Source organism: Melanerpes formicivorus, unplaced genomic scaffold (assembly GCF_026170545.1).
Source record: "Melanerpes formicivorus ecotype bairdi unplaced genomic scaffold, bMelFor1.0.p_v2 SCAF_75, whole genome shotgun sequence".
NCBI lineage: Eukaryota > Metazoa > Chordata > Aves > Piciformes > Picidae > Melanerpes > Melanerpes formicivorus.
Genome location: NW_027142427.1, coordinates 365,356 through 384,107, shown reverse-complemented (window position 1 = coordinate 384,107; position 18,752 = coordinate 365,356). Strand labels below are relative to the sequence as shown.

The 18,752-nt window shown below is 46.5% G+C and overlaps 1 protein-coding gene across 1 annotated transcript; it reads right to left on the bottom strand.

The window, feature by feature from the left end:
* Positions 1-476: 476 nt before the first annotated feature.
* Positions 477-18,013, bottom strand: CMPK1 (cytidine/uridine monophosphate kinase 1). Its single transcript, XM_068163817.1, has 6 exons — positions 17,770-18,013; positions 7,038-7,184; positions 5,889-6,041; positions 3,446-3,522; positions 3,269-3,365; positions 477-2,778 (listed from the first exon to the last, which is right to left on the bottom strand). Exons 1-6 carry the CDS (start codon positions 17,842-17,844, stop codon positions 2,737-2,739), a joined length of 591 nt encoding a protein of 196 aa, XP_068019918.1. The 5' UTR covers positions 17,845-18,013; the 3' UTR covers positions 477-2,736.
* Between the last annotated feature and the right edge of the window lie 739 nt (positions 18,014-18,752).

Sequence of the window (18,752 nt, the reverse complement as noted above, 5' to 3'; positions counted from 1 at the left end):
AGTTGTAGACAGCAAGAAGGTCTCCCCTGAGCCTCCTCTTCTCCAGGCTAAACACCCACAGCTCCCTCAGCCTCTCCTCATAGGGCTTATGCTCAAGATCTCTTGATAGCCTCACTGCCCTTCTCTGGACACATTCAAGTATCTCAATGTCCTCCTTAAATTGAGGAGCCCAGAACTGGGCTCCCCTTTCTCTCTTAGGTGTGCCAAACACAGCAGAGCTATACCAAGAGAATGATTTAATACACTTATATGGTCAAGAAAAGGCACCAGTTCCACAGGTGTTTGCCTGATTTTATCCTGTACCTAACAGGGTCTTCAGGACATCAGTTTTGATGGCAAAAATGGAACTTTCCTACAGATACCTGTGCATACACCCCCATGCAAGGCATCTAACACAAATAAGCACACACTTCCTGTAGGCAGATACAGATGAGAAGCACCCCTTGTGACAGATTACTGCAAGCCAAGCACTCATATTAAGCCACAGAACAAAATTTATTGCATCTCCTCAAACTCTTTGTACAGTTTTGCTGCGAAACAGAGACAACACGTTGGCATATTGCCTTTAATCTTTATTTCAATCATAAACCTGACTTGAAAGAATTGGTAACACATTTCAATGGCATCTTCAATAAATAAAAGGACAAAAAAAAAAGAGAGAGTCTAGTCTTTGCACAGACACCATACAATCCACTCCAAGTTCAGTACTGCCAAAACAATTGGTTTTCACTGGAAAACTTGCTCCAAAGGTTTGGTTTTTCCCCCTTTTGTTTCAGCACTTGAGTACACAGAAAAGTATATGCTGAGAGAAAACAGACACTCCATTCTGAGCAGAACTTGTAAAAACCAGTAACTTTGAAACAAAAGATAATTGAATCTCTCTAATGAGGTTAAAGAATCCTGTTTGAAGTCTTTTGGCCAACCACCCCCCACCCCCAGCCCCAATTCTAACCTTCATATCAACACATGCAGTTTTACTGGAGCCTATCCTATGTCAGCATACTTAGGCAGTTAGAATTAGATTCCATGATTTGTGTTTTCTTTCTTTTGAAAGGAAATTCATACAGTGAAAGCATTAGCCTCCCAAACTCACAGAAGCAGCCCTGGTCCATATGGTCTGCAGTAGTAAACTGCAATTTGTGCTGAGTCTGTTGTTTGAACAAGTACTACGCTGGAGAAAAGACCCTCAGCGAGATGAGGATTCAGGCAAACACAAATCTGCCTGCACAGATCAGATTGCAGGATGAGGACCAACATGTTTGATTCTAATTAGAAGCTGGGCTTCATCTAAAGCTTTTCCAAAATAAAGTCATCAGCAGAGAAAAGCTGAACCCCAAGGGCTTCAAACTGCAATTCCTTGGAATTTGCAACATCCATGTGTGTATCACAAATCAGTTACAGTGTTGGCCAGTGCAGGAAGAGCCACTCTATTACTGACATTAGTCAAAACACTCATCTTCAAGCCTCAGTGAAAGCTTAGGGCATGCAAAGAATGCACAGTCGGGCCCCCACAGACCCAGCACAGCGTACAGGGGAGAGAGAAAGGTTACTTGAAACAAAAAGGCAGAATGACACCACATCTGTGCAAACATTTAAACCAGTTTGTTTCAGAGGGTTATCTGCTCATTCCAGCTCTTGCTGCTGACTGTACTTGGCTACATTAGGAAACAGGACCCAACTGGTTTAAAAGGAATTGAACTTTTTCTTTCCACCCCCCCCCCCCCCCTTGCAGGAATCTTTCCCCTCAACTGAACACATCACAACAAAAGTGCAAGAATTCACAATCTTTTCAATCAGACAGCTGTTAAAAATCATACACTCTTAGGGAAACAAATTCACTGGTTTCACCATAAAAGCATTCCCCCCAGGTAACAAACCTGAGAGCACTCAGTAACACAGTATCTCAATAATAATAACAACAACACAGAAAATCCCTTCCACTTGTTACAGAAGACAGAACTGTTGTGAGATTTTCCTCCTTGTGCACCACTTAAGAGTCCTGCCACCTTCTGCAGGCCATGCTGCAATTGAGAGTGTAGCTACCATTTAAAAATCAATGAGTATGCAAATACTGACCTGACTTTGACATTACATTCTTAACCTTTTGCAAATGAAGACAAGGTAAAACCCGGGGCCACGTTATCCAGGTCCTCAAGAGCTTGCAAGACAGTTTAACATCCAGAGTCACAAGAAAGCACCACTTTCCATCAAGTACTTTGTGTGTCTATTGCTGAACAGCAGCTTAAATAGATTTCTGAGAACTACTAAAATAGATTCTCCTGCTAAGTGTACCTTGACTTACAGAACTCAGGTTTGGGAAGAGCTGGGAACTTTGTGACAAACTTACACCCTGAAAAAAAAAGGTTTCTGCTGAACTTGGTCCAAGCATCTGAAAAAATCAAGTATGGCAAGAAGAGTAAGAAGGGATGCCCACAACAGGCACAGAACAGTCTCTTCAGAGAGATGTTTTAACTGTGTTTTTGCCATGTGAGTGAACCTGTGCTAACGAAGAACCCTGAAGTTTATACACTCTAGCCAACAAGAAATGATCTCCTATTTAAAAACCAGATCTGTTTGTTAGTGACTGCTTTCCCCAATCATCATTAGATATGTGGAAAAAAAAAAAACCAACCCAATTTAAAAAGATCTTTTAAAACAATTACAAAGAGTGGACTGCAGCAGCAGCTATTCAAGCAAGATTCAAGCACAAGTTGAAACCACTTTCGAGCTGGGGAATTAGCCTTCTTTGTCAAAAATCTGCACAACTTTTTCAAAGACCTAAAAAAAAGAGAAAGAAGAATAATTATTAGAGTCTGTGAAGTGTGAGCCAAACAGTTGCTTCAAGTTAAATCAACACACACAAGAATTGACAGCTCCTTTAAAAAAGAAATGGGTTTGCTTCGAACATTCACAGGAACTCTTTAACAGAGAAACTGGCATCAGCTCTGGGAAACTCAGACAGAAGAGCAGCATTACTTCAGAAAGGCAAAAGCTCATGAAAGTGGAAAAAGACAAGACACTGTTCCACACAGAAACACTGAAAGGGTGTTTGGTGCTGCTCATGTTCAAGCAGAACTAATCGACTTCTTGAAGCCACTGACATCCTAATCAGTTCTTGAAGAGTCAGAGCGTTTTCCACAACCTCCCTCAGTAATACACATCAGTGCTTAATCAGAAGACTAACCACACATACACACATCCCAGAAGAATGGCAGGAATCTGTACTCTGCCACCATCACCCTCATGGCTTTTTGGCTTCCATACTTACTTCATCGACAGATTTAGAGGCATCCACTTTTCTGACTTTCCCCATTCGCTCATACAATTCTATGATAGGCTTAGTAGACTGCAGATACGTATGGATTCTAGGAGACAGCACAGGGGATCAAGTCATTACACAGTCAAACAGAAAGAGAAGGGAACTCAGAAGGTTTGAAGGTAGTACCTCTTTTCCAGACTCTCACGATTATCATCACTCCTGCCGCTGCTCTTGCCTCTCTCGAGGCAGCGGCCAACACAAATCTGCAAAACACATCAGAAGGATGAGCACAACCAGGAACACAAGATGCTGCCTTGAAGGCAGGAACACAACAGAAATTCAGGCTGGACGTGAGGAGGAAGTTCTTCACCATGAGAGTGGTGAAGCCCTGGAATGGGTTGTCCAGGGAGGTGGTCGAGGCCCCGTCCCTGGAGGTGTTTTAAGACCAGGCTGGATGAGGCTCTGGCCAGCCTGATCTAGTGTGGGGTGTCCCTCCCCATGGCAGGGGGGTTGGAACTAGATGATCCTTGTGGTCCCTTCCAACCCTGACTGATACTATGCTACTGATACTATGAAAATAAACAGCTCAAAATCTAAGGAAGAATTAAAAACCCAGCCACAGTAAGCTGCCCAACGAACTAAGCTTTGAAACAAAGTTCAGTAAGGAACACGCTGACATACGTACACTTCATGAACACATTTGTCCTGCTCATGCAGCAGGACAATGATTGAAAAATCACAGGGCAAGAAGCCACACAAGATCATGAAGGCACTGTTGTCTGGTTTTAGATCTAGTGGGGAAAAAAAACCCATAAAACAAAGAGAGTCCCCAAAATTAACATGTCACAAAGTGGAATATAAGATTAAAAAGGCTATTTGAGTTTCAAAATAGAAAACCTAACCTCTCACTTGTTCTTTCAGATTTAAATATAACTGCACTTAAGTAAAAACAAAAGGTAAAAACCAGAACTCAGACTCAGGGAACTGGGAACCAGAGTAAAAGGAAAAAACTTAGCTCAAGGCACTTGGTGCCATGGTCTAGTCATGGGGTGTGTGTTGATAGGTTGGACTCGATGATCCTCGAGGTCCTTTCCAACCTAAGTTATACTGTGGGATTGTGGTATCAGTTTTTATGCCTCAAGGGCATGGACATATTAAAAAGACAGCATATCAGGGCACTCATTAAATGAATGCAATGTATCACTGTCAAAATGCCCTTGTAATCTAATGATGAGCCTAATAAAACGTGGATTACTGGCCATCCCATAGCACAGCTCTTCACTAGAAAAATACAGACTGCTGTTGGCAGCACTTTAAAATCAAAGCAGACATTGCCATCAAGTTCATTTTGGATTAAACACCACCAAGAATAAACAGAGGAATGTTTTCTGAACATTGACCAAACAGTTATACACAATGTGCTTCAAGCTTTCATCAATTTTCCTTAAGACTGCAACTGCCTTCAGTATTTCATAAATCACAGAATTGTTGGGGTTGGAAGGGACCTCAAGGATCATCTAGTTCCAACCTCCCTGCCATGGGCAGGGTCCTCTCACACTAGATCAAGTTGCTCAGAGCCACATCCAGCCTGGCCTTAAAAACCTCCAGGGATGAGGCTTCCACCACCTCCTTGGGCAACCTGTTCCAGTGTGTCATCACCCTCATGGGGAAGAACTTGTTCCTAGCATCCAATCTAAATCTATCCATTTCTAGTTTCGGTCCATTCCCCCTAGTCCTATCATTACCTGACACCCTAAATAGTCCTTCCTCAGCTTTCTTGTAGGCCCCCTTCAGATCCTGGAAGGCCACAATGAAGTCTCCTCAGAGCCTTGTCTTCTGCAGATTGAACAGCCCCAACTCCATCAGTCTGTCCTCACAGGAGAGATGCTCCAGCCCTCTGCTCATCCTCATGGCCCTTCTCTGGACACACTCCAGCTTTATTTGCATGTGGCTATCCCAAAGGCCCATTTCAAAACCACGCAGCTCTTCATCTGCAAAAAATCAAGCTGCCAGAACAAATTCCTTGAGAAGCACAGACCAAGTGCCCCAAGAACGGCCATGAGGATGAGCAGAGGGCTGGAGCACCTCTCCTATGAGGACAGACTGAAGGAGTTGGGGCTGTTCAGTCTGCAGAAGAGAAGGCTCTGAGGTGACCTAATTGTGGCCCTTCCAGTATCTGAAGGGGGCCTACAAGAAGGCTGGGGAGGGACTTCTCAGGATCTCAGGTAGGGATAGGACTAGGGGGAATGGAATGAAGCTGGGGGGGGGGAGATTCAGGCTGGATGTGAGGAGGAAGTTCTTCCCCATGAGAGTGGTGAAACCCTGGAATGGGTTGGCCAGGGAGGTGGTTGAGGCCCCATCCCTGGAGGTGTTTAAGCCCAGGCTGGACGGGGCACTGGCCAGCCTGATGTAGTGTGGGGTGTCCCTGCCCATGGCAGGGGGGTTGGAACTAGATGACCCTTGTGGTCCCTTCCAACCCTGACTGATACTATGATACTAAGTTTTTCCTTCTACCTTTACATCTATTCTATTCTATCGGTCCATTTGCTGCATGACAGTCTTTTGTTCTGGAATGATTCTCATCTTATAGCCCAAAAAAGGAAGTTACTAGACAGATAAACTTCATTACCTCATTGTCACAATCAAAAAAGAGAACAAAAGAAACATCTGCCTTTCCATCCATAGTCTTCTTCCAGCCTTGAAGATTATCTTCATTCCTGGGAAACCCATCAATCAAGAACTTGTTCTTCTGGGAATTGGCAGCCATTGTTTGATCCATAGCCTGATAAAGAGAGAATTCAATTCACCATCTCCTGCACATACAAGCATTTATCTACTTATTAAATTACACACCCCCCCTCCCCCAAATGCTGACATGGTAAAATGAGAAGCAGTCAGTTTAGGATTATTACCCATTCACAAAATCCAGTTTTGTTTCACCTTCAATACACACTAATTACTTCACTGATGCACCCAAAGAGCCTGCTTTCAAACTGAATTCACTGTTCCATAGAGCTCAAAATATCTTAAGACCCAACTCCAGCTTTGAAGTTAATTAATTTAAAGTTGTTATACAACAAAAGGTGCCAAAATATCCCTAATCTAGAGTTAATTCCAATGGAAGAACTCCACTAGAATGCAGTGCCATGGGCAACAGAAGCCTTTTCTGTCCTAAAGGAGATGCTCTGATTCTTTTCCTAGACACATATTCAAGGCTAAAGTTTTCCCTTCCACATTAGCAGGTGACCTTCTCTTTCTCCTGGCTACTTAGTACCCTTAAGGCCTCCCACCCTCCACTCAACTACAACTCAGCTGACCAGCAGGTCTGTGGTAGTTTTAAGCAATGCCTTTCAAATGTTGTTACAGATTTGGAGCAGATAAGTAGACAAAATATAAACAAATCACTATGGGGTGTAAAAAAGGAAAACTAATGATGAGTCTGAACGATTTCATTGTTTAGAACCACCACATGGTCTAAAAGCCAGCTAATGGAAGTGAGAAGGAGTTTTACTGACTTCCCTAGAGCCCCTGAGAAAATAGAAGTAAAATCAATCCATTCCCACAAATCCTCAGGTCTCAGAGGCCATCACCTGCAGCCCTCCAAGCTGCCAGAAAGAAACATGAATAACTGCTGAGAGAAGCCCTCTGTGTAACGTGCACCTAAGCGTCTGCCCTTTCATGCTGCTCACACCAGAGGGAAGGCAATTCTTCCAGGATACAGCCACTCTGCTGCTTAGCCCTCAAGAGTGAACCAGCAAAGAAACCGCCCTTTCCTTACCCTCTTCAGCAAGCTGATTGTTATTTCAACGGGCACAATCTCCCCCTCCTTAATGTAGTTCTCGATGAGCTCTCCGTACTGTGAGCCTGGCCGTTTCCGTTCGTCGCGCAGGAGGTCCCCGGCGGAAAGGTGCGTGTAGCCGTACTTCTGAAACGGGCACAACAAGCAGCAGAGACTCCTTTGAACCAGGATACGTGCAAAGGTAATGGCAGCCAAGAGTGCCAACCCCAGGGATCTTTGCATTGCAACAGAAGAACACAGGGAATAGCATCTTCCTAGTGATGGATCTGTTCCATTAGAGCGCAGTGATAACGCAGCGCACGCTGCACACACGGAAAGCCAAACAGTAGGGAGATGCTTGGGTGAAACATTCAGCAAGTCCAAGTGCCAGGTGCTGCACTTCGGTCACAACAACCCCAGGCAGTGCTACAGGCTGGGGACAGAGTGGCTGGAGAGCAGCCAGGTAGAGAGGGACCTGGGGGTATTGGTTGACAGCTGGCTGAACATAAGCCAGCAGTGTGCCCAGGTGGCCAAGAAGGACAATGGCATCCTGGCCTGTATCAGGAACAGTGTGGCCAGCAGGAGCAGGGAGGTCATTGTGCCCCTGGACTCAGCACTGGTTAGGCCACACCTTGAGTCCTGTGTCTAGTTCTGAGCCCCTCAGTTTAGGAAAGATGTTGAGTTGCTGGAAGGTGTCCAGAGAAGGGCAACAAAGCTGGGGAGGGGTTTGGAGCACAAGCCCTATGAGAATAGGCTGAGAGAGCTGGGGTTGCTTAGCCTGGAGAAGAGGAGGCTCAGGGGAGACCTTCTTGCTGTCTACAACTACCTGAAGGGAGGTTGTAGCCAGGTGGGAGTTGGTCTCTTCTCCCAGGCAACCAGCACCAGCGCAAGAGGACACAGTCTCAAGCTGTGCCAGGGGAGGTTCAGACTGGATGTTAGGAAGAAATTCTTCACAGAGAGACTGGCCATTGGAATGTGCTGCCCAGGGAGGTGGTGGAGTCACCATCACTGGAAGTGTTTAGGAAGAGACTGGATGAGGCACTTGGTGCCATGGTTTAGTTGATGAGATGGTGTTGGGTGATAGGTTGGACTCAATGATCTCAAAGCCTTTTCCAACTTGGTTAATTCTATTGTATTCTATTCTACTCTACGCCCTTATGTTCCTATTGTGGTTCTGGCACCAGCCTCCTCCTCTACCTTGCTCAGCTCACTTGCAACTCTGCATCCAATACCACAGTTACACAAACAGTCCTACAAATTGACTCCTCCAAAACCAGCCCTGCATGCCTGCCCCTGCTACCTCCTTCCCTGGGATGAATGTGACAAACTGGGATGGCAGCCCTTGGAGGAAGCTAGGGCCTCCTCCTAACAATGGCATGGCAGATGAAGGCAAACAGCTAGACTGCTGCCACCTTATGTCACACCATGTTCAGTAAACAGGAAGAGAGCAGAGATCAAGCCCAAATCTAGCAATTTCATATCAGTATGTAAGAAAACAGCAAACACCATTACTCTTATTTCACCCCAAACCACACCCTAAAACCAGTTGCTAGCACAGAATTATTATGATGGTATTTACCATCATAAATACACTCAGTGCAAGCATACAAATACACTCTTAGCAAAGATAAACACAGGGTTACAAAGGAAATTTCAAGAGCAGAAAACAATCATTTCCTCAGGCCATTTAACACCATCATAAAACTAACCAAGTGTACTATGTTCCCTGATCAAATAATAGATCACAACAACAGGCAATAAAGATATTGCCCTGGTGATTACCTAAGCCAGCTCTATGCCCATAGAATAGAATAAACCAGGTTGGATGGGACCTTCAAAATCATCGTGTCCAGCCCATCAACCAATCCAACCCACCTAAACAACTAACCCATGGCACCAAGCACCCCATCAAGTCTCCTCCTAAACAGCTCCAATGATGGTGACTCCACCACCTCACTGGGCAGCCCATTCCAATGGGCAATCACTCTCTCTGTGTAGAACTTCTTCCTAACAGCCAGTCTAAACCTCCCCTACGCAGCCTGAAACTGTCCCCTCTTGTTCTGACACTGGCTGCCTGGGAGAAGAGACCAACATCTGCCTGTCTACAACCTCCCTTCAGGGTAGCTGTAGAGAGTAATAAGATCACCCCTGAGTCTCCTCCTCTCCAGGCTAAGCAACCCCACCTCCCTCAGGCTCTCCTCATAGGGCTTGTGTTCCAAACCCCTCCCCAGCTTTGTTGCTCTTCTCTGGACTCGTTCCAGCAAGTCAACCTCCTTCCTAAACTGAGGGGCCCAGAACTGGACACAGGACTCAAGGTGCAGCCTAACCAGTGCAGTGTACAGGGACAGAATGACCTCCCTGCTCCTGCTGGCCACACTGTTCCTGCAGGCCAGGATGCCATTGGCCCTCTTGGCTGCCTGGGCACATTGCAGGCTCATGTTCAGCCTACCATCGACCAGCACTCCCAGGTCCCTCTCTACCTGGCCACTCTCCAGCCACTCTGATCCCAGCCTGCAGCACTGCATGGGGTTGCTGTGGCAGAGTACACCTATACACACTCAGCCTAAAGTTGCCATAAACACGTAGCAGCAAAAAACTTCAGGGTTATCAGCTTGGTTGCAGCAACATCCAAAGCAAATTTCAGGAAAAGGTGCCTGAGCAGCACAGTAACATGACTACACACTTCCTAAGGCTGGGAACTTGGGATTTAAAAACTTGGCTACTGGACTAAGTACAACAGAAACATTACACAACCCACTAAGTGACTCCAAAAACATTTCAGCCGCTTCCCAATTGCATCCGCAAAAGCGTGGAAAGTTAGTTCTGCCATAGTCCTAATTTAAGAAGGGATATAATTACCTCAATCTCCACAACTCTGTACACAGCTGGCAAAAAAAACCCCAAACAAACCCCAAAACAACAAACAACAAAAAGGAAGCAAGATTTTGCTCCAAATAACTGTGAAGAAAAAGCTCCAGGGACATCCTCTGCAAGCTCACTGTCCTCCTGCTTTAATGTGCCTCGCATTCGGATATGCCTATTTAATTGCAAATCTAAACATTGACTGTGGAGTCCAGAAGCCATAAACCAGAATAAATCTCCCCCTCATAAGCAAGAAACTTTGCTCTGCTCTACCCTAAATGAATGTGGTTCTTCTTGCTGAAGTTAAAGGACAACATTATTTTTAACATCAGGTTCCTACAAAAGGAGAAAACAGGAGGAAAATATAATCCTTCAGGGTTTAGAGGATTACCAAACCATTTCATTTGCCTTGGCATTTCCCTTCTCATGCATGAAAACAAAATCCAAGTCAGGCGAGTTTTGGAATTCTCTGTCTTTTGCCACAGCAAACTAAAATAGCTTTTAACAGCTGAACAGGGAAGTAAAAGAAGTGGTTTCAAAGTGCTGCTGTATCAAATAGACTTGTTTCAGATAATAGCAAACTGCATTCTGGAGTAACCTTCAGAATGGATTAACCAGGCAATAAGAAAAACAAACCTCTCCTTCAGGGGCAAAACATCTATTTGTTAACTGTGCTGAGTTGAGAGCCAAAGAAAACACATCAGTTTAAACAAAGCAAACAAGCACAGAGAAAGGCTTGGCTGCTGCTCCACACACAGAAGGCTTCAGAGATGTGGTGCTCACGCTACCCTTGCCAGCTTTAATCACAGCGTACAGGACGCAAAGTTTTCTCTCAGCTCAGGTGAGACAAACCCTCAGCAAGTGTCCTGAACTGCAGCAAACTGTCCCCTCCCCAAGAATTCACAAAGGAGACTCTGATGTAACTGCACACAAAAAAAAATATGGGGCAAAATACTCTGACATCTTGCCAAGGTTTGCACTGTGCCAGCATGACTTGCCAGCAGTGCCAAGTACATCTTGATGCAATCCCCAGAACATGACTTGTGGCAACTGCTGCCTAATTCTTCTCCTTCAAAATCAGAAAGGGAGCAGTGCAGGGGCTGCCAAACAATGAAAAAGCAGTTTCTCCAGTTTTGAAGGATGCATGAATGATAGATTCATCGTGTCAGGCTGGAAGGAAGACCTGAAATAGAAACTAGGTTAGCTTCCCCCGCCCCCCCAAATACTTGGATGCAAAGCCTTTACAATCTGAACAGAGATTTAGATTATACAGAAGAAATAAAGAAAGTATAAAAATCAACTCTTCTAAAACTTATTCCATAGATAATATTTCCTGTTAGGCTGATGGACTGGTGTGCTCTGCTCCAAGTAGAATAAAAGATTAAATCAGTAAGTTCCTATATGATCAGAAGGCTGGAGCACCTCTCCTATGAGGACAGACTGAAGGAGTTGGGGCTGTTCACTGGAGAAGAGAAGGCTCCCAGGTGACCTAATTGTGGCCTTCCAGTATCTGAAGGGGGCCTACAAGAAGGCTGGGGAGGGACTTCTCAGGATATCAGGTAGGGATAGGACTAGGGGGAATGGAATGAAGCTGGAGGTGGGGAGATTCAGGCTGGATGTGAGGAGGAAGTTCTTTACCATGAGAGTGGTGAAACCCTGGAATGGGTTGTCCAGGGGAGGTGGTTGAGGCCCCGTCCCTGGAGGTGTTTAAGGCCAGGCTGGCTGAGGCTCTGGCCAGCCTGATCTAGTGTGGGGTGTCCCTGCCCATGGCAGGGGGGTTGGAACTAGATGATCCTTGTGGTCCCTTCCAACCCTGACTGATTCTATGATTCTATTACCCAAGTTCCCCTTATTTTAAAACCTGTATTTATAGGTGTATATTATATAATTTTTATAATTATGATTATATAATAGATAATAATAATTATATAATTATTTATATTTGGAGAGCCAGAATCCAAATCTCTTACAGAAACTAACAGAATGAAAAAAGATAAGAGTCAGCTGTCTTCAGCACCACTGTGGACATCTTTCTCCTATGCTTACAAGAAGATAAAAAAAGATTAAAACCAAACAGTGATGTGGAAAGGAACTCTCAGATTCCCATCAATCCCATCTGACAGGTGTTACTCAGCACTTAGCAGTACTGTAGAGAGCAGAACAAAATTTTGCTGGCCTCTTGTCTCACACTGGCCTGGTACATCAGTCCTCATTCAGCAGGGCAAACCAGGACATGCAAGCTGTGTGCTTCACATCTCCAAATTACAATCCAGTGCTCCCTGGGATGCCCTTCTCTCCCCTGTCCTTCTAGCTTGCTTCAGTCAGCTGGGGATTTGCAACTTCAACTCCGCAGACAGAACAGGCTTTGTTTCAGTAAATACACCAAACAGATGAAAACAAGTGAAAATTCATGACTCATATCTGTGTCACACTTGAGTAAGGTAGTGCCTGCCCCAGCAATCTTCTCCAGGCAGTAACAACACATCAGTGGCGTGCAGCAGCTGCTGCTGAGACTCCTCTCACTGCCAGCTTCAAGGGGCACAAGGTTTGCTTCTGATTCAGCCCTGTGAGGGCCAGCCACACATCTCTTCACTAAGCACACAGCTTGAGACTTCCTTAAGTGAGCAGAAGCCAAGAAAAAGTAAGAGAAACACAAATTACTACTTTGACCTTGACTCCTATCTTGGCCAATCATTGTCACCCTGAAAATGAAAGTCAGAGGGCTTAAGATCTAAACAAATAAAATATAAACTTTTATTGCCCTAGTTCTGGCCTGTCACATCTTGTGCAACCTTTGAGACTAAACTTTGTACATAAACCCATTTAAGAACTAGTTAAAACAGCACTATGCACAGCCTGCAGCCTTTGGAGTTCTGTTTAAGCCTACAGAGCTTGTAGCAAGTTTGGTCTGTCCTATAGCAATTAGCACATGGAATGAATATTTTGGGGTCAAAACCTTCTGATTGCTTATTCCAATTAAAAAATAACACCCCCACATTTTCTTAGTTTGAAATATTCTCTTGCCTCTGGGGGAGGGAAAAAAACAAACAAACAAAAGCCCACATTAACAAAAGGAAACACACAAAGGAATTACATAGAATAAACCAGGTTGGAAGAGATCTTCAAGATCACCATGTCCAACCCATCAACCAATCCAACCAACCTAAACAACTAACCCATGGCACCAAGCACCCCATCAAGTCTCCTCCTGAACACCTCCAATGACAGCGACTCCATCACCTCCCCAGGCAGCACATTCCAATGTGCAATCACTCTCTCTGTATAGAACTTCTTCCTAACATCCAACCTAAACCTCCCCTGGTGCAGCCTGAGACTGTGCCCTCTTGTTCTGGTACACTAACAGTGCCCTCAGAGAATGGAGGGCAAATTGAGTGTCCCACTGCTTCAGGAACGCTGAGCTCAGTAAAAGGCACCCAGTATGGATGGGCAAGTCAAAAATTCAGTGTCCAGTGTTCTGCAAAATGGAAGAGCTAAATCTTCAGGGAATAGATTGAAATGATCACTCCCTGTGTTTTAAAAGCTCCCCCAGTTCAGAAACATCAGCCTGTATTTGAAAAAACAACAACTCTGAGAAACTTAAGGCTAAGCAGAATGCCAACACTTGGCATTTGTGAAAGGGATCTCAGAAGCTGGGTTTAAAGCAAACCATTTTAAAAATGCTTTTATTTGAAGGAAGTTAACACAGTCTCTCAGTGGACTTCCAGAAGGCAATTAACAAAAGACAACACAACTGGAAATTAATTGCCACTTTCAGGAGTGTTTCTCATAGAGGAAGTTCTCCTTTGCTTTATCATATATCCCAAAGCAACTTAACAGCTTCTTCCAACTCAATATTAACTCACACTCCTATAAACGGAGAAGGGTCAGCATCCCACCTTGTGGAATTTTAGATTTAACCACAAACATACTGGACAAGGCTGTGGTGGAGGTGAATGATATTTTAGGGACACTGAGAGGGATGTCTTGCATATCTCCAATCCCCACAAAATCACGTTGCCAAAACAACAACCAAAATACAGCTCAAAGACAAATTATTTAGTAGCTATTTTTTCCCACCAACCAAAGAGCTTTGCATTTCAGGCAAAGGTTGTAAAGATTTAAGTACATGAAAGCAAGTTTTGTGCAGACCTGAAGTATTTTTGTCCTTGACTTTATCACAACAGTATTATAAGCCAAGTTCAAAAGTCAGGAATAAGACACATTGGTTCTGCACTACACACAATCTCACAGTCACAGGAGATACAAATACCACCAAAAGCATGAAAGCTATTGCAAGAACCTGCTTCCAAATAGCATCATTCAACTACCTTCTCAAATACTCTGCCTCACACGACAGCTGTGCAACAGTCCCTGTGATGGCAAGCTCCTCCTAACAGAGCTGTGGAAGGTTTCAGGAGTAAATCTGCCAAGCTGGAAGGGAGCGGATAAGAACTTAAGAGGGAATTCTGCTTCATCCTTTCCTAAATAGGAAGAACTGGTCCAGAGCAGCAGATTTGCTGCATTTGCATTTCAGTGACAACTTTGAGAGTTTGTGGAATTACATGAGTCTTCTCTCCACATCGGAGAAGCACAACTCGGTTCAGCTTCCTTCTTCAACCTTATCTGTAGAGATAAAGTAACCTAATCGCTTACCTGTGCTCTTTCCTGCACTGTGTCAATACCCATTTCCACTTGCTATCGCACCTTCTTCCCTCATTTCTCCATTCTGACCCAAAATTTGGCATGAATACTTGCCTTCTGCAGAATGAGGGACTCCAGCACACATATTGAGCAGCTATGATTTAGAGTAGTATCTAACAGACACGTATTTCACCTACAACATGTGATAGCCACTTCCCTCTCCTGGGAATGTAAAGCATCATCAGCAAAATGATGACAATGCTTCTTTGATAAATCATTCCCAGGTAGCATGGAATATCCCCTTTACTCAACAGAACACAGCTACCCTTGGGTTGGGTTTTTTAATAAAAGCCTTTAGTGGTAAGATCTCACCTCAACAATCTGAGACTTCTTCCACATGTGATGTCCTCTGTCCCAAATCTCTGGCACAAATAGCAACTGGGAAATATTTATAGCTCATACTGACTCTCTGTGCAGCACAAACTGCAGATTTATAGCCAGATACTGGGTCAGATTTGTTCCAAATGTCAACTAATATTCTTCAGTCTATTCACAACATGGATGAAGGCAATTTATTATCACTCAGCACAGCACCTTTTCCCTGTGGCAAGCTGCCAACAAGGTTTAAAATCCAAACAACCTTCACCCTGAAGGCAGCATTGACTGTGGAGAGGTTACTCAACTGCCCACACTAGGGCTTGCTGTGTGGCTGCCAAGGGCCAGGCCAAGGATGATTGTTTCACAAAGGTGCTGCTCTCCAGAACCTCTGCTGCTTTTAATCCAAAAGTCTCTGTCCATGTATCCTTCTCTAAAGTGTTCCAGCAGTTTCCTCCTTTCAGTCACCTCAAAACCTCATAGTTTAGGCAGCAGCTCTTACAGAGGTGTCCGAGCAAGCACAAAGGCTGTCCACTGCAGCCAGTGGGTCTGAGTGCTTTCTACTGTCAACTCACTGACTCCAATCAACTTCCTTTCATGCAGTGAACAGGATTAGCAGAATTAAAAGTAAATTTACCTTTATTAGTGTCTGGACTTCCCTTTTCAGGCTTTAAAAATAAGTACCATACAAGCAAAGTTAACTTTCTTCTTCAAATTTCAAGATGCAAATGCAATTTGAAGAGCAATGACTCATTGTGGCTCCTCCTAATGAAGTGGTCTTTAGCCAGTTTTATTAGCCTATCATGCCAGAGTTCTACAAACCAGCCAGAGGCCACACAAGGTACTTCAGCCCTGAGGCTACATTGCTTGGTGAAAGCCATTATTGACAACCTACAAAATTCCCCATATAATTTAAGCTCATTTGTTTGCTATGTGCCAGAGGCAGAGCTTGACCTCACCAAAAAGCCTTTATGAGCACTATGAACCTTTCATTCCACCAGTCAATTTAATGAATAAAGTGGTTTGAATGAGAGTCTATAATTTGAGGTTAAATTCCTTTAGAACTAAACTCCTAATGGCATAATTTCAGTCTGGACCAAATTTGTGTAACTTAGTTATACAGACTGAGATATAATGGCATCATCCAGCAGCACTGCCGGGGCATTACCAGAACAGATGACACACCAAGCATGCCTGTGCCAGGAGCTGTGGGTTTATTTCCACCAGCAGTTTCAGAAAGATGGGTATGGCCATAGTTCTTACTAATGTCTTTCCCTGTGGGTATGAACAAACTTTAACCCTACATGAGTCTCATTAAGAAAAAGAAATAGAACTTCTGAAAGGGAAGGGAAAACTGTTTCAAATCTATTGTACACCCATTTGGAAGAGCTGAGCCTTAACTACTTCTGTATAATTACCCACTTGAATACAGTGCAATTATGCCTGGGTGTTTTGGTTTTTAAAAGGACAGTGCTACACCACCCAGCATTCACTATGCTTCCCTAGATAGCTGCTCTATCTCAAAGGGCTGCAAAACTGTATTGGGGCAATTGAAAATATGAACAACACAACATAAAGTCTTCTCAACCTGTATGATGAGCTCTGGGATTTTTGAAAAGAGAGAAGAAGATTAAGCAGGTAGTGATAGGACTAGGGGGAATGGAATGAAGCTGGAGGTGGGGAGATTCAGGCTGGACGTGAGGAGGAGGTTCTTCACCATGAGAGTGGTGAAACCCTGGAATGGGTTGTCCAGGGAGGTGGTCGAGGCCCCATCCCTGGGGGTGTTTAAGAGCAGGGTGGATGAGGCTCTGGCCAGCCTGATCTAGTGTGGGGTGTCCCTGCCCATGTCAGGGGGGTTGGAACTAGATGATCCTTGTGGTCCCTTCCAACCCTGAATGAAACTATGAAACTATAAGCACCTTTGGGGTCAGGACACCCTCTATCATAGAAAATAAAGTAGTTCTGGTTTTAACATCTTACTTTCACGACTTACAGAGACGGCACTGGGTCAGAAAGCCAACACCCTGCAATGCCTACCGGCTCTTGCATTTACAGAAGACACATAGATTGATCCCATACATTTGAGGTCAATGGATTTCCAACCACGGCAAACCACATCACCTCTGCTCCCAGGCCGCAACACCGGCAGCCCGAGGGGCACAGACTGGAGCCCTGCAATCACCTACGTGGCCACGCAGACGTGTACAGGGCCACGCAGACATGTACCGAGCCACCCACATGGGCTGGGCTACAAGACTGGTCTGACCACCGCCCAGGCTGCCAGGCTCCAGGGCCGCGGGGGCTCGTCCCCCTCCCACGAGCAGCGGGCACCGGTGCCCCTACCCAAACTGCCGCCGTCAAGGCCACGATGAGGCGGCCTTCAAATCCCGAACGGGTGAGGTGTCCCGCTGCCCAGAGCGGATGCCAAGCACAGGCCGACCCACCAACGAAGTGGGATCGCGGGGAAGGGGACTGAAGAAACAAAAGGCAGGAGAAGGAAAAGGGTCGGCCCCTGGCTGGGCCGCCTGAGCGGGGGGCGCTAGAAGGGTAGCGGAGAGGCTGAAGCAGAGGCTGCCCTCGTCGTTTCACCGGCTAACGGGGAAATGCGAAGCAGTTACTTTCTGTTTTATCGCCAAGAGCCGGACCGACACCAAACAAGGGCCCAGACCTAAAGAAAAGCACGGGGCCCGGCAAAGGGGACACGGTACTCCGCCAGGAGAGGCGCGGACCTCGCCGGTAGGGCCTCAGCGTGCCCGACGGCTGTGCCCGCAAAGCCGCCCGCAGTCACAGCCTTGCGGCACACCGGGTCACACCCTCATATCCCCCTCTCCGGTGGCGGGTTTGCTGCCCTCACCTCCACAATGCGAGCGCACTGCGTCCCCTTGCCCGCCCCGGGCCCGCCGAGGACGAAGACAACAACGGGCTTCATGAGGAGAAGGAGGCGGCGGCGAAGCAGCAGCAGGACAGCGGTGTCGGGGCGGCGGCCAGGGGGCGGCCGTAGAGCAGGCGGGGAGCAGCGGGCACTGAAGCCAGGACTGGGGATGTGGCTGAAGCAGAAGCGCCGCCGCGCACCCGCTGCTGGGCTGTCCCTGCTGAGGGAAAGTGCTTCCGGGTCCGCGGAGGCGCGCGCCGACCGGCTGGGGCGGGGCGGGCAGGGCACGTGCGCGCGGGGCCGGCAGCTGTGGCTCTGCCATCCGGTGCGGACCGCGCGGAGCTGCTGTGCGGCGTAACGCAAGGCGCTTTCCTCGCGGCCCAGCGGATAACGTTTAATGCACTATCTTTCCGGCGAACTTGCTCCCAGAGCAGCGCCGGGACTGAGGCGGTGCAGCCGGGCCGTATCGCTGCCACAGGGTCTGCCCCATGAGGGCCTTGCCACGCCCCTTAGCCAGTCACGGAGCCCCGGCAGTGGGCACAAACGTGTGCCCTGGTGCAGGCCCTAGGTCGGCAGCGGAGAGGTGTGTGCGGCTCCCGCCTCGGGGCACGGGCTGGGAAAGGCCAAGGCCGGAGCCGTCCAACAGGCGGCCGGGACGGCCGTGTCGGTTTACTTTGAATCTCACGTCACGCCACAGCCATCTTCCTCCCGGCAGCGTCGCCCCGCGCTGTCATGGCAACGGCTCCGTACTGCGGCTGCGCGGCTCTACTGACCGTTTATTAGCTCGCTGGCGGTTTTAAATCCCCTGCGCGCGCGCTGGCGGTTGGTTCCCCGGGGCGCGCTTGTATTGGTCGAACCAGCCACTTCTCCACTGCACGTCGATTGGGCCGGAGAAGGTAGTGGAGGCGGGAATGCGCCCGGTCCTGTGTTCTGATTGGCTGGAGGCGGTTGGCGGCGGGGAACGA